The sequence below is a fragment of the Falco peregrinus genome, chromosome 4, assembly GCF_023634155.1.
Source record: "Falco peregrinus isolate bFalPer1 chromosome 4, bFalPer1.pri, whole genome shotgun sequence".
NCBI lineage: Eukaryota > Metazoa > Chordata > Aves > Falconiformes > Falconidae > Falco > Falco peregrinus.
The window spans coordinates 92,596,053-92,612,758 of record NC_073724.1 but is presented as its reverse complement, the minus strand read 5'-3'; the positions used below and the strand labels follow the sequence as shown (position 1 = coordinate 92,612,758).

Sequence of the window (16,706 nt, the reverse complement as noted above, 5' to 3'; positions counted from 1 at the left end):
CCAAGAAACATTGTACACTTGAGCAGCTGACAAATTTGGTCCAGCAATGGTCCATACCTCACACAATATACTCAACCGAGAGTGTGATTTTATGATGGGCTTAAGACAATTCAAGGCTTCATTGCTGGCACTCTTCCCCCCTAGTATTCCCAGCTAAGTGTTTCCAGTGCTTCCCATGTGTCAGGTCTAGGGGCAAGTTGAAACCGCTTGCTGAACAGGCTGAAAAGAAGCCCTCAGAGAAGGAGTAATCAGGATTGTGACTTCTGGTGGCAGTCAGAGAACTGATCTGGCTAAAAACGTTAATTTTCAGGTAGACTTCTTTTAATCAGTTTGCACTTTTGCACAAACCTTCCTGGTATCACGAAGAGGTGGCAGGGAAACCCAGCCAGAGGGAACACTGAAGCCACAACAAAGCATCCATACTCGACACATCTGAAGAAAAAATGGGATCAAACCATGAGGGATGGTCAAGCATTGCCCTGGTTGTTTCTCTGTAGACAATTAAAAACACACAGCAAAGGACCCACTTGGACTTGACCGTAGTGGAACACTATTTTGTATCTCACAATCCTTTCAGCTGACAGAAGTGTGTGGTTCAAAAGACCCACCTCACCCCAGCTGATGGAAAAGGGAAGTGGTAATAGAAAGCATGCTTTGTCTTTGGTGCTTCATCCTGATCCCATAAGGTGGCAGACAGAAGCTGCCTGGTAAACATTTCCTGAACCTTTTAGAAATTACAGATGCAAGATTTTTTTCCTAAACTACTGATCAAAAAATATGTGGTACCAACAAAAATGAAGCAGGCAGTGGACATCTATTGCTCTAAAATGTGGCACACACCAACTATTAAATGTCCCAGTTCCCCACTGAGCTTGCATAAATAAATTCTATTTATTTATTTTTAAAAGTTGAAACTAAAGAAAATGCACCACCATAATGTACTGCAGCCATAAAGCGAGGAAACTAATTGTCGGCACTGTCAAGACAGCATGCATTTAGTAGAAACTGCCTTAATAGCTTCAGCCTTCACAAGTCTTTTGTCGTTTGACTCAGTGAGTCAGATGGCTTTTCCCATTCTACCACAACTACTGCCTCCGAGTCAGGAGTTGCCATGGGACAGGTTTTTTTTTAGCTTTGCTGTCTGGCCTTTAACAATTCAGACAGACGTCTCAACACTTTCCACATCATTCTCGTCACTGTACCAGCTGAACTTGGAATGCCAACATCTTTCCTGCAATCTACTGCCTAAAGTAGAAGACCCACTAAATGACTGCCTAGCTCCTTGTGGTTTTCTGGGACAGCAGCAATAATACTTCCACAGAGGGAAATTCAATCCACATCACCTAATAATCCAATTTAACTTTCTCTAAAATCTTTCCTGTAAATTTTTGCTACAATTCTGTGGGACTCGATAGCTCAGTGTCTACCAAAGATTTCCTGTTTCTGAATCTGTTTGGTAATGAGAGAGATGAAATATTTGCCCTCTGTGGTTTTGATTATGACTATGTGTGCTTTAAAAAGGAGCTAGAAAAGCATTCAGATTGTCATTCATACACAATTATTTTTTTTTAATTACTATTCCAGTTTTTACCTGCTTTGTCTACATAACAGGAAAAAACCCTGACCGCATGTGGTCAGAAAACAATATACAAAACAACAAGCCCAGATTTTTGATAGTTCTGATCCAGTAACCATTTAGAGTACAGTTACACCCCTTTGATACAGAAATGCCAAGCTAGCACTAAGCCAGTAGGAAGTAATTTAACCATAGGGGACACAGTTTGGTGCAGGCTAAATGATCCCGAAGAGTGAAACTCTGATTTTAACAAAGAACAGAAACGTGGGCTACAATACATTTAAACAGGAACTTCAGCCTTCACAAGGGGAAGGGCATGTTTGTGGTTAATGCCACGCACTTGACATGCAAAAATCAAACCTAAATTTGATTTCAAGCACAGTTACACATTCATTTGTGCATGTCCTTACACATGTCTGTGCTTCATTTCTTTTTTATCTTCTCTTTCTGGCCACTGGCCATCTTTAGTCATGTCTTTAGGGAGATATTTCCTCTCTACATTTATGCTCCTGGACAACCATATGCAGTAAGACCAACCTCAACACACTGTCTCCCTACTAGAACAGCATCCTAACCTCAACTTCTTGAAAGGTAAAAGTGCAAATAACAATGTCAACTCACTATCAAGCTCTCTAGCACAGTTTCCAGGCAATGGTGCTTGTCAGCAGTGATAACTCCGTGCTGTTCCTGACATAGGCAAGGGTCCTGAAAATCAGCTCCTGAAAATCAGGATGCATCATCTGTGGATGCTTGTGGATTAGACTGGGATGCTGATGGGGCTGGGAGTGGGAATGGTGCTGTGTGATCAAATACCATAGTGAAACAGGAGGAAGTTGAATAAAAATTCTTCAACCTAGAGAGAAATTAGGGACTGGAAAGCAGCAAGGCCTGCTGATGTTGCTCTCGGCTGATGATTCAAACTGAAATACAGGAAATTCTTTTTAAACAAGAAAATGCCTTTTTTACTGTGAGGCTGGTCACTTACTGGAAGAGGTTGCCCAGACAGGCGGTGGGGATATTCAGAACAGAATGGGATATCGCCCTGAGCAACCCACTCTCACTGCCCCTGCTTTCAGCAGAGCTTTTGGGACTAGACAGTCTCCAAAAGTGCCTTCCAACCTCAACTTTCTGTGGTTCGGTACTATACTTTTCTATCCTGTACGCAAGCTTTGCTCCTTCATCACGGTGCAGCATGATCACAAGCAGCTCCGTAAACATGTTTTGCACAGCCAAAGACTGCTGGGCGGTATGTATCAATAACATTTTCCTTCTTCACACAGCCACAGTAGGAAACAGCACTGCTCTTTACCTCTAGCAGCATAACACAGGCCAGGCAAGATATACAGAAGATGTTTACTGTATTTTCCACAGGAGCTGACACTTTAGATTTCACTGCTATAAAAAATACCCGAATTTGCAACATTGACAGATGCTGCAGGCTAAGAGCTCCACATGATTTGGGTCCAATTTCCTCTTCCATTTTTCCTCATACTTTAATTAGTCTCCCTTTTATAATAACACCTTCTGGAAATATAGCATGATGCTGGCAAGCCCACTGTAAATTGTTTTTACAATTGTATTTAATACAGCTTGTTGCCAGCCATTGTAAAAGCATCTCAGTTCTCTGTGGAAATAAGAAACAATAAACTACACTATACCTTTGTATTGCAGTAAAAGAACATAAATATATCCTTGCACTTATTAAATTACATTGTTTGGAGAAATATACTTAGATGACACCCAGTCCAGCAGTGCCTGGGTCAGAACCAGTTTTAACTAAACTAACTTAAAGTAGGTGATTGTATTACAAAATTTTAGCTTTTTGACAGATTTTTAAAAGCCCAAATCAAACCCAGCCCCCTTCCTGCTCCTGGTTAGTTTCCGTCACCTTTAACAGTAAAGGGAAGGCAGCCAGATTTTGAAATGATACACAAGTAACAGGAAGCAATTTTTCCATATGCTATTGTTACAAGGCACCTATAAGTCTGCTTAATACTATAGATCCTTACACTCCAGTAGCTCCCATTACCTCTGCAACCAGGAAGGCTTCATCTTCTGTTTTTTGTCAAAACCTCCGTTAGTGCTCATTCTGAGACACAATCCCTCAATCTCTGAGTGTTTGGTAACAAAAATTCTTACAAGTTAGAAATGGGAGAACTTCTAGAGACACTGACTTTGCTCCCCTCTATAAAGGACCTAGTGCTCAGGCTGGATCTGACTCTTTTATTCACGGATACATTTTCCTTTTCACATTTCCCTCCAACAACACTTACAATCTAACAAGAGGGAAGAGGAAGACTCTTGGCAGGTAACATCAAGAAGCAGATGCCATGGTGAGAGGGAAAAAAAGAGAGAGAGAAAAAAAAAAAAAGAGACAAAACAGAGCAAAAGAGAGCAGCAGCACATTGTCACATGCACACAGCATGGAAGTGGTGTGAAAACTGTCATGTAACTGTGCCTTGGCAAGCTCTGAGCATCAATGGGCAAGGTGGCCTAATGCTGACCCCTCCCAACCTACCTGATGGACTGCATTGGTACTCAAGTAGCTTTTGATGGGTCCTCAAAATGACAGTGCATACAAAAACACAATCTCTACTTCTAATGAGGCCTTAATTTCACAGCTGGCTTCAAAGTAAACACAGTTACTCAAAATGAGAGCAGGTAAATACAGCACTGAATCAGCAAAGAAAGGTAATGCAGCTCCAAGAAAACAAAGATTTACCTCAAGTTCAGGACAGCACTAGGTTTTGGGCAACGGTTTTTTTCTTATTTGAATATTGTCACTTGGCTACATGCCATTAACTTACCCTAACTGTCTTTAATGAGGATTGCTAGGCGTCTAAAAAAAGACTGGGAATAACTCTGAAAGAAAAAGGACATCGATTAGGGTATGTCATCTTGGACTAGTTCAGGGTGCATACACAAACACCAGGTTTCAAGGGGCTTTTCATAAGCAGCAAGTACTGTAGTGCTGGTGATTTCCCATTCCCCATGGCCAGATCCATCACAAAGAGCAAACACCACTCAGGATATAAAATCTACCATCCAAAGAGCCATTAGGGCAGCCTATTTCAACACACAGCTAGTGCATGGAGGTAAGATGCAGCCTTAGTACCTCACCCTGCTTCTGGAATCAAGAATAAGAGAAACTTTGCCCTTACTAGCCCTCCATAAAGACTGCAAGTTTTGCACATGAGGGCTCTTAACGCTGGCAGAGAAAACAGAGTCCGAAACCAGCCCAGGGAGCTGATGCAGATAACACTGACAAAACACTGACCAAATCCCAAAACAAAGATCTGAGTTTATACTAGCACAGGAACGGAATGCCAAACTGAAAAAAATGTATTAAAAAGAAACATGCTCCGTAACTCACATATTTTTAAATCTGCCAAAAGAAACTGTCTTGCGCTTCATTTTTAGAACCAGAAAGTGGGTAAAATTCCATGGGTTAAGAAGCATGCACAAAAATCTTAATATCCCAGCTCTCAGGTTTACCATGGAAGAATACAAACAACTTAAAAGCACCCTAGCAGGACTCGATCGTTTCCCAGCTGCTAAATGAAAGGCAGGGGAGCAGGGGAAGGCGAATTACCAGCTTTCCGACTGCAAAGCAGGTGAGTGACAAGCCCTTTACTTCATTGAGAAGCACAACATGAACCACTACAAGCTACACACTTTTACTGTCTCAAATGCTCTAAAATCTGCCACAAACTTGTATCTTATCCCATAATGCCACTTTTATGTTTCATTTACCAATGTAGCTGGAATGGTACGAACATGTATCTAGACAGCTCCCTACTGATTGCCTAGCTGAAAAGTGTCGGGGGGGTGGGGGTGGCAGAATAATCACCTCCACAACCATTTCTAAGACAACCTGGTTCAACTGGCTCCAGAGGTATGGAGCCTAACAAAGTACGGAATATTTCAAATGTTACAAATCACAAAAGTCTTGCTTCACAATGCCCACTCCTGGTTTGAGCCTTTCTGAAGAGCCATTATCATAAATGCAAAGATTATGCAGAGGCGGAAATAAGCAGTCCCCATTAAAACTCCTCCTCCCTGGTCGAAAATCATCCTTGAAATACATAGCTCAAAGCAATTTGAAGATAATTAAAATGTTGATATGCAGAGACTGTTGCTTATTGTGCTGACCAACACCAATTAATTATTTCTTTGTGATTCCAACTGCCTGTATCCATATGCCACCTATGGTCTTTATATTTTGGGATTATGTACTTTGGGTAAAGGTCTCTTCTGTGTGTGTAAAGTGCCTAGCACAATTCCCTCTCATGTATGAACAGGGATCCCTAATAGTAATTGAAAACTGTAATTGAAAATGTAATTGAGAACATGAGCAAAAAGAAGCTTAATACATTTCCTAGATTAATGAGGAGCACACCAACAGGCAAAACATCCTAGTAAGACAAAGCACACCTCCTGCTAAAGAACAAAGGGAAAAGTGGCTATACGCAACAGAATTCAGGGGAGGCGGGGCGGGGAAGTCAAAATAAATTTAGCGTTTCTCTTCCTTGGAATCACACTGCTGAACCTTTCAAAATGTACCACCTCAGACCCCAGCATCCAGCAGACAGGTTTGCATGGCCTGCTTACTCTGCCCAATATGAAAAGGCAAAATGGCACACAGTCACCCTGACAATAGGCAGAGCCCTCACAGCAGATAGCCACTGCATTTTCTTGCAGAAATAAACACACTCAGCAAACTTTGGTACTCTCTCTCAAAGTACTTGCTGTATAAAGCCACAAACATTAGATGAACGCTGCCAGGAAAAAACATTTTTGGATTACCCACAGCCAGGACACAAAAGCAAAGAAGAAAAGAATTGAGATGCGGCATAAGACCCAAGGTCCAATCAACCCACCAGGCAGGGCTTTGAACTGCTGAAGCATACGCTGCCCATGATAACTGCTGCCACATGCTTAGGGAAAATAAGTACTAGAAATAACGCATGTACAAAATGATCCTTCCATTGGCATTGCCCTGGTTTTGGCTGGGAGAGGGTTAAATTTCTTCCTAGTAGCTGGTATAGTGATTTAGTAGCACAGTCACGTTGATAACACACTGATGTTTTTAGTTGTTGCTAGAAAGTGTTATTTTATAAGTCAAAGACTTTTCAGTTTGTCATGCCCTGCCAGTGAGCATGCTGGGGGGCACAAGAAGCTGGGAGGGGACACAGCCAGGACAGCTGGCCCCAGCTGACCCCAGGGCTATTCCATACCATACGGTGCCATGTTCAGCATATAAACCAGGGTCAGAGCTGGCCGGGCATCGTTCAGCGGGTGGTGGGCAACCGCATTGTGCATCACTTGTCTCTATATTCTAAATCTTTGATCATAGCTATTGTTTTCCTCCTTTTCTGTCCCATTAAACTGTCATTATCTCAAGCCATGTGTTTGCTCAGTTTTACTTTTTCGATTGTGTCCCCCACCCTGCTGCAGGGAGGGGGGTGGGGAGCGAGCAAGGGGCTGTGTGGTGCTTAATTGTCATCTGGGGTTAACCCATGACAGCCATAAAGCACCCAATAAGATTTTACTTCTGACTGGGGGGGGTCTAGAATTCCCGTCTACTTTTGCAGTGGTGTAAATTCCTGCAGTTTGTTCGGCTGTTGGCATCGCAGCAAGTGATATAGGCAGCTGTATTTAATTCACCTGTGAAATCTCTCTTATCCTTTTCTTGGTATGTCTGTGGAAAACCATCGTCCGGTGGAGTTCATCCAGAAATTTAGAAGGTTGTTCTTTTATTAAAAGCTGAAATTGAAGCCTCATCAATACCACTGAATAAGACCCCTATAAAACCAAATTAGCCCATGATCCCTCTGGTTTAGATAAACTCCACTTCATTAGAACAGGAGCTTCAGATGAAGCAGCTGTAGGTAACAGAGTTCTTTGCTTTGTAATTTACAACAGCTTACTTTGTATTATGTTAGGGACTAACAGCATCATTGATTAGACTGCTTTCTGTATTATGGATGATATCACTTGCTGAATCTTTCCCTCAGAGAAATTAAAATGGCCAAATCACCTTTTTTCCCCCTAGTATCTCTTCCCCAACAATATTTTCTTCAAATGCATTATGCACCCCCTGACTGTCAGCCTCCAACACGAAAGCATTTCTATTTTGCTGAAATTCTTTTACGCAGCTGTTTCTGTTATCTTGCACTGTCTAACCAAACCAACCACGCAAACCCCACAAAATGCAAAGTTAAATGCTGCCACTTGTGAAGCTGTATCAATATAACTTGCCTTGGAAGCAGAAAAGAGAAAGATGACTGTCCTGCCCCCTGAACTTCTGTGTCTTTGCTGGAATGATAATACCTCCTTGTACTGACAAATTACTGGTGCTGAAATACCCCTGTAACCCCCACATATTCTGGACAGCCCTGGTCAGCAAGACACTGAGGTGACCACAGTTAATGTGACACAGTGTAGCTGCCACACAACCCAAATTTACGCTTACAAACAGTCCATGTAATAAAAACAAAGACTTACAAATGTAATTTGTTACCTTTATTTGTAAAAGGTGAAGGCAGTAGTCATGCAAAGTTGGTAAGGGACCAAAACCAGATTTTTAGATGAGAAATACTCTACTTACACCTTGTCTTCTGAACTTCTCTGCCAAATAAGCATTTCTACTAGGAAAATAACTACGAGTCCCCACCCAAAAAACACAGGAGGCTTGTGGAGTACGCTGCCAGCTATCACCCAAAATTGCAAGCTGAGGGCGGGGTGGGGCACACATCTGGTGTAACCAGTGAAATCCAATATGCTTTTACTATCCCAGAAAAGTCGATTGCCTGGATTTTGCCTCCCAATCATTTAAAAAATTATGTCTGACAGTGGGAATCCAGAAATCTATTTGAACAACAGAATTCATAGAGAATTTAGTTCAGCATTTTCCTTTCTCAGACACACACACACTCTGAGCAGATGGAGGAAAGACAGCGAGCTCCCTGCTAGTCACATCAGCTCAGGAGCCAGACATTACGAACACTGTCTGATTCAGCTCTTGTTGAAATCAATAAAAGCCCACCGCTGAAGACCATGGGAGATGGAAAATAACCCTCTCCACGCTTCAGCCAGAATGTGTGAATGAGGAAAAAACTGACAGCTTTCTTCCCCTCTGATTTTCATGGCGCTTAAAGATCCAGATTATAAAACACAATTTGTCATCTGTGACTTTTTGATCTGCCTGCTTGGCATAAATAAAGCTCACGTCTACATGTGAATCAGGGAGACAGGCATCACCTTGCACTTTGACGAGACAGAGATACTAGTAGCTGTGCATGAATAAGCACTATTGCATTTCCAAGTGCATTGGATACAGTATGTCCTACAACTGAGAAGATGGTTGGAGTGGGTAGATAAAGGACTGAAAAAGCACTCCTTGTTCCTTAAAAAACTGCCATTTTGCATTGCTGAAAAAAAGAAAAAAATAATCCAGACACCAGGATTCACATTTTATCAGTTGGATAACCTGAAAATCAACTGGCTATAGTAAACATCTAGAAAGATTATGACATTTACTAGAGCATCTATCATATCTGAAATCAAAGAAATGCTTCACAGAATTTGCACTCAAGTGCTTCCTTGGCATCAACTTACAATAAGTGTTCAAGTATTCCTGCATCCCCCAGCTCTAATGACATTCATCACTGCAAACTCATTTGGCTGGAGGACCCATTTACATTGGCCACGTGTTTACAGATTTTGTTCTCATTTTGCCTTGCATTCTTGTGAGCTCCAATATTTGTGACTTTACACGTGTCTTGTATTTTGGTCATAAACATCCAACCAGTTTAATTTTCCATACTGTTCCTAGACATAGATCCAAGAAAAGAATGAACAGGGGCTTTACTGTGTCAGAGTGAACTCCATCGTAACACTAGGTTGATGTTAATAAATATTAGCAGCTAGAAAAAAGAAAATATGAAAATCAATTTCAAAAAAATTCTCAAAGTTATACTCACTGCTGGTAGAGGACATACGGCTGTACTCAGACCTGCAAGACAAAGATTTCAGTTAGACCATATTAAATCTAAAAGAGATAATGAAAAACATACCAAATCTAACTCACATTGCATATTAAAACAGTTTAACAACCATTTAGCATTATTTTTGTGCTAAGATAATAACTGGAACAGGTTTTGAAGAGAAAACCCGGCATCTCATGGATTTTGAAAACACCTACATAGAGTGAGTAAAGCAATTAGGGTTTTATTTAAGCGATATTCAGGCTACCTAACTTTAGGTGTAAAAATTAAACCTCAGAATGCTCTCTACAAGAACAAAACAGGCTGCTTCAGACATAGGTTAGGAGCAGAAATTACTACATTTTGACTCTGCTCCTCATCTTCCCCACTTCATGTCCTCTAAATGCCTTTTTTTTTTTTTTTTAAGAGAACCCTACTCAAAGAGCAGAGCTTTTATTGTTCTTTGGTCACATCTAGCAGTGAAGACACAAAATGACTACCAAATATAAACATCTAGATGACAAAGCTTTTTGCTTTAGGAATGACTTTTCCTCTTCAAGACAACTCTCAGTAAAACTGGTTCTACTACAGAGCATTCTGGATAACCCATGAGAAATACAGAGCAGTTAAGTATTTTCAGCAACAGTGCAATTAACTTTGCAGTTGCATATAAGCCCAAACTCCTGAAAACCTGATTCTGGGCTGATTAAGACATGGCCCGTTTACATCCTAAAGGTTCAGAAATACTAAGGTAAAACAAATATGCCCTCACTGAATATTAAAAAAAAAATAATAATTTCCACTTCTGAGGCCCTATGTCTGACTTCTGAGTGTTTGGGTTTGGAGCTCACAGTCACACAGCCCCCACCCCTCCACGTGCTGGCTCCCCAGAACAGACCCCACTCAACAGAGCTCTCTGCCACAATTAATGACTCACATGTAAGCCCTGCAGTGCCGTGAATATAACAGGCAAACCATTCAGGGAGCCGTAACAGTTCTTGGATCCAAACCTAAATGCTTGTTTTATATAAATAATTGCAACAAGTTTGCAATATTGCTTTAAATAAAAAACAAACAAAACATGTGAGCCTCGACTCCCAAGATATTGGTCTGGAAATAGATACCATCCTAAGCATGTTCTCAGGATGCTTCATACTCTAGGCTCTCAGGCATCCAAGGGAATAAAGGACATCAACTCCATATAACTGTAGCGGCCACTTTTGATTTTAATATGGATATCTCTCTGCAGAAGAAGCTTAAGCAATTACAGTCACCCCCGTATTTCACAACCCCATGCTTAGCACTCAGTGTTCTGCAGATCATATGCTAAGACTGCTACTTTAGGTGAAACAGACCATGAGAAACTACCCTCAACTCTTCTTGCCAGTCCTGCTGGACTAGTGAAAGATGACACAAACTGAATTTTTCACAATACTATGGAAATATTGCCACAAATACTGTCAAGTACTATGAGGTTATTGTAGTTTTGGAAAAAGGTCTGTGCAGTTCTGGGGAGAGAGTTGCGGATGGGGGCTTGCATCTCTCTCTTGCTTTCTCCTTTGCTAAAACCTGCACCCCCAACCACTTCAATAACAACAAGGAGCAAGGACGTATCTTTATCACACATGGCAGAGACCACAGGATCAAGTCATTAGTAACCCCCCCTCAGTCACCTCATATGTACCTGCTACATTGTCACAACACTCTCAAAACCATCAAGCTGCAACAAGGGCTTTACCATCTCATACCAACATACTCTTCATGCCAGTCCCTCTGCTGCCTTCTCCTTGTCTCACCTCATCCAGGGCACGTGTTCTCTCTGCTTCTTCCTCAGCTACTCTCTCTTCCTTGGCTCTCAACTACTTCACCAGCCACAGCTGCACCTTATCTACATTGGCCAACCCACAGTTGTATATTATCAATGGTAATTAACACAGCTTCATTCCACTGCACTTCCCCGCCCCCACTTTTTTTCTTATGTTTTTAACAAACATTACAACCTTTTACAAATAAATTTTTCATACAGTCCTCTAGAATTCCTCTACACTACATAGCACTTCCTCCATGAATAAATTGCTGTCCCTCAACCAACCTCCCCCAGGACCCTTGTGTAGCTGGGAATGGTAAAGGCAGCGATGACATGAGCTGAGAAGGACACCTCCTCCTTCCTACTGCTGGGCCACATACGCACCGCTGGCCCACCTCTGGGCAGGGACCAAGGGGAAGCGACCCCAGGGGCTGGCTAAGTAGTGCTGTGCAGGCCATAAAGCTGCATGGCATTTTCACCAGCAGATCATGCCGCTATCATTTGGCACCATGTATATTTGGAAGGGTGTGAAAACTGTGTATCATGTCACTCTTCACAAGCCCAGAGGCAAGCAATATACATCCAGCTGCCTCCAAGCATCCCAGGCAAGGACTCATTTAGGCTGCACTTCTGTTTGAAAACAGCCTGGGGCTGTCCTTCAGTGTATCTGTCTTCGGCAGCTGGTGGCTAATTCAATATGAATCTGCACTGCTTGTGTTTCGGATGGAAGCGAGACAACATTTTGCCTTTTGCTTACTGCAAGTAGAGGCAGCTTTCTATTACTTCACACTGTTATTTTATTATCCCAAAGTGCTGCAGGCACATTATAGGACATGGAGAATTAATGAGTCCTGAACTGAGGAAGTGGCAGTCTATGTACAGGCAGGACATGAAAAATGAGACAAGAGGAAAAATAAAAAGATAGGGAGTGAGAAAGGAGGAGACGACAGAGTGCTTGGAGACTAATTGCACAGACACATTTTAATAGGCTTTAGAATTGTATTGGGGTTTTTTTTGTAATTCTAATATGGTTCAAGCTAATATTTAATTCATGTTTGTTGCACAACTGGCATACACAGAATTAAAAAAAGGATAATTAAACTCAAAGGCTTATGTCAACCTCAGATGCCGAAATGAGGACTGTACCCTCCCTAAGCTCCCTCTATAATGAAAAAAAACCCTGAGGTCTGAAGTGGGCCTCTCTCTAGCTGTTGTCTAGAGATGCAGCCTACAGAAACCACATTCCTAATGCAGGACTCTCGGCTACATGCCTCAAACTAAATGGGATGAATATGAGTCTCTCTACGTGCTCTGAGGGCCAACCTAAAACACCTTTTGTCCTCCCTCTGACTACTTTCTTTCTTAGAATTTCTTTGTCTTGAATCTAGTCCTTAAGAACAAAAACAACAGTGTTAGGAAAATCCTTAATATTTTCAAAACATTAGCACAAAAGATTCAGATTCATGACACGCTCTGGTAAGTGGTTTATAAAATATATATTTTTTTCCTTGTAGTCAGCTATTTAGGATACTAAATTCTGAAGTTTCTGTAAGTCTTCTAAGCTTTTTAGACTAGTATATACAACGAATATTGCCTTTGACAAGATCATGCATTAGAAAAAATAAGTACCGAAATAAACATCTCCTGTAGATTCTCTGGACATCAAGCAACTTTATTCCTTCCCATGCTTTCCATCCCTGTTTTCAACATCCCCGAGTATCAGCTGTTATCAGTTCCCTTGGAAGAGGTTTTCCCCATTAGGATAACTCAAGAGTAAAGCACTCATGGGCTTTAATGGTGACAGACTGAGGCCATACTGGGGCTTAGAGTTTCCAGACCAATTACATGGTCTTGCAGCAAGCTATTTCCTCTGATAGATATTATATTATAGATAAAAGGAAAGAGACATTCAGGACAGAAACTGAACAAATGGAGGACTGTTCCCTTTATAGGCACATAATGAAGAAAAAAATGATCAAAAAGGGTACTGAAGCAGTTGGAGGTACTGAAAAGGAAGGCTCATTGCTCAGTCAAAAGGCACACCAGTCTGCAAAGAATTTGTGCTCAATGGTCAGCCCACCAGCAAAGAGAAGCTGTGAAGATGTCAAGAGACATTAAAATAGGAATGTAGAAGCTTGAGATAAATGTGGGACCTCGATTCCCATTAGCACTGTTGAAGAATCAAGACGGTGTGTTACCAGACATCATAAGACCATCAGAAGCACAAAAGATCCTGAGCAATCCTCTGAGATCAGCATGCGCTATACTCATTGCTGATGGGTAATGCAGAGCCTCAAAATACCCAGGACAGGGAAATAGCCCACGGAATACCAGTAAGTAGCTGCTAGTGCGACTTGCAGTTACTGAATACAGTATGTAAGGACACTAAACCTGTTTCTTTGGGTAAGCTACGTTACATCTCTGAATCACACAACCAATGTAGCTACACCAGCGTCGCACTGTGCTTGGGTTACTTTGGCACGCTGATCAGCCATGGCACAGCATCACGATAACATAGCTACAGCAGTGATTTCTACAGTAATAAACAAATACGCTAAAGAGAACTGTCTGGGAGCAAGGCCAACTGCCATGAAACAGTCTGCACCTGTACCATTAAAACATCTTGCATTCCAAAACACGCTGGCAAGTGGTCTACTGGGAACGGTCCCTGGGCCACAGTAATGTGGTAAAACAAGTCCCCTGGCCCACGGTAAAACACACCCAAGAACCACATGGCAAACAGCTAGATGGCCCCACCCAAACTGATGCCATCAGCCATTTAAGTATTCAACAATATGGACAACAGTGCTCAGGGACACCCCCATATGCTGTTTAATGCACTGGCATGGCTGTAACTAGGGTTTCTGAGCCAGACAGCACCTCCACAAGGCAGTCTGCTGTGTAAAATGAACACACATCTCTCAAGTTAGTCTAACACAATACTACACCACGATATGCCCAAGGTCTCCATTGCCAGGACCCTGCCCCCACCCCAAAAAATGAAATCGTGTAAAGTTTACTAGCTCTTCTGCTGTCTGCATCCTTCTGTTGTGTAAGACTGCCAGAATGGCACCTGCTGGATTCACTTTTCCCCTGCCTTCTCTACCCAGTGTTGTTTCAGATTTCATTGTTTTGTATTAAGAACTGTATTTAACAGCTTCTTTGCCTTCTCTCCCCTAGAAAGCGCTCCACAGGGCACACAGAAGGATTTTATAGCAGCGTAAGCACAATGGGCGAGTCAGAAGATTTAGCTTTGTAGCTCTTTCCTGGGTTTCTTCTCACCAGACCCCGTGAGTCAGGTTACAGTCTGTTTCACTAATATCAGTCTAATGCAAATCCATTACCTTCACGGTACTTCTATTTGTGTAGTCAAGATGACTGCAGCGGAATAACTCAGTGCCACTTGTCTCAAAATGCCTTGCTCTGGATTTCTAGTGGAGCAATGGAGTCAGATGATGGATCCCCATCACGCACCTTGATAACTACTACACTCAGGACCTTATTGCCAACAGTAGTGTTTGAGGCCCCATGGGAGAGATATCACCATCATCATTATTGTATAAGGATGAAAGGTTGTTTGTAATCTTCCAAAAAGCACCTGTTGAAGCAGGACCACAGGGCTGTAGTGAGCACACCTGCCTGCACATCCCGCTCACTACTCACTCTCAAAGCACTCCCCGGAGGGATGCATCAGGACTCAGGTGGCATGTACCTACCCATCCAAAGCCAGCGAGTTAATCACCCTCCTGAGGGCATGGCGCTCTCAACTAACAACAGGAGAAGCTAATTTATACCAAATGTCTAACCTTCACACAGTTAGCTGAGGTGACCCTCACTGCCTGCTGGGACCTAGTTGTCACAGGTGTCAGCACAGACCTCCTGGCCACTGGAATGTGATTTAAAGTCTGTTTCAATCTTGCTTTCAGTGCCTAGTCCCAGTGCCATGTGCCGGCAGGCCTGCCTACCCTGAAGTTCCACCAAACCCTGAAGTTCAACAACAAACACCAAGTAAATCTGGTTACAAATGGTGCCTCAACCCCAGTTGGTGACAAATAGCTCAACTTTATGTTATCTGAATGTCAAATCAGAGACAAGCTCTCTACCTTGACACATCTGGAATGATGGATATATAGGAAGTGAAAGTCCCAGAAAAAAAAAAAAAAAAAAGAACCCCCAAGGTAAAAATAGGCCTTAAAATAGGTTTCAGCAGCAGTGAGTGATATGTATTCCTGAGAGTTTCTCATAGATCGATGAAATATGTGACAAGAGGCTGACATGTCATATTGAAGAACAACCATACAAATGACACAGTCATAAGTGTTGAATCCCTTTAAGCCAGAAACGTGTGACATGAAAGCAACTTCTCACCACAACAAACCATTTAGCTATTCATTCGATAATTTAGGCAACCCATCCAACCGAGGACACACATGAATTATGATATTCCTAAAACTTTTACCTTTAAGTGGGGTACACCGTCTTTTTTATGGGCTGCCTTGTCTCTTGTTAACAACTGTATTTTCTGCTTAGGAATCTCACACATTTTACAGAACTGCAGCAAGTAGAGAAAGGGGGGTTTTATCTGCTTAACAAATTACTTAACAGAGGCTCAAATAATTTGTGTTTTGGCCAGGATCACACATGCAGCTAGTGAGAGCCACAAGGAAAACCAACAAACAAGTATAGCACAGTCAAAAAATTAACATAACTTCTGAAAAATTAATTTGAGGGACAGCATCACCAGAGAAAATGTAAAGGGGGAAACAACCCCCCTGAATAATAACAAACAAGACAGTAATGGATTTTTCTAAAAGTACGGTAAAAATAGCTGCTGTATGGTACAGTGTCCTAAGCTTCAAATATCTTTTCTTTTTCTGTTTTACAATGGATTTCTCTATATATCGTTGAACTGTTCCTTCACAGTTGCCTGCTACCAAAGAAACACTATAATTTTCCTTCTACCTAAAATTCATCAAACACTCAGCAGTTAACTACTAATTAATTCAGTTTACATCATCAATATTTAGATTTTAAACTTATATGGTAAAAAAACCCCTTGTAGTTTGATAATGTCTCCCCACTTTCTCTTAAAATACTAATAAATTATTTGAAATATATAAGTGGAAAATTTGCAAATTCAAATAATTGAAGTTAAAAGTTATAACTCTTCAAAACTTTACATGACTTTTAAGTGAGGAAGGAGAAAACTAAGGGTTTAGGCAAACTTTGGTGCTATTAGTAAGCTAACGATGAAGGTGTGAACCCTTGAAGACGTGGGCTCTTACAGCTGTCTAAGGGAACAAGTGAAGTTCTGCTGGGAGTTGTCACATATATA

General features: G+C 41.6%; 1 protein-coding gene across 2 annotated transcripts in view; it reads right to left on the bottom strand.

Annotated features, from left to right (window-relative positions):
- FAM124A (family with sequence similarity 124 member A) overlaps positions 1 to 16,706 on the bottom strand; it is a 54,180-nt gene that overhangs the window by 23,865 nt on the left and 13,609 nt on the right. For both annotated transcript variants that reach the window (XM_027790743.2, XM_055803092.1), the window contains exon 2: positions 9,562 to 9,593. In XM_027790743.2, coding sequence (XP_027646544.1) covers positions 9,562 to 9,593 — 32 coding nt within the window. The remainder of the gene's footprint in view (positions 1 to 9,561; positions 9,594 to 16,706) is intronic.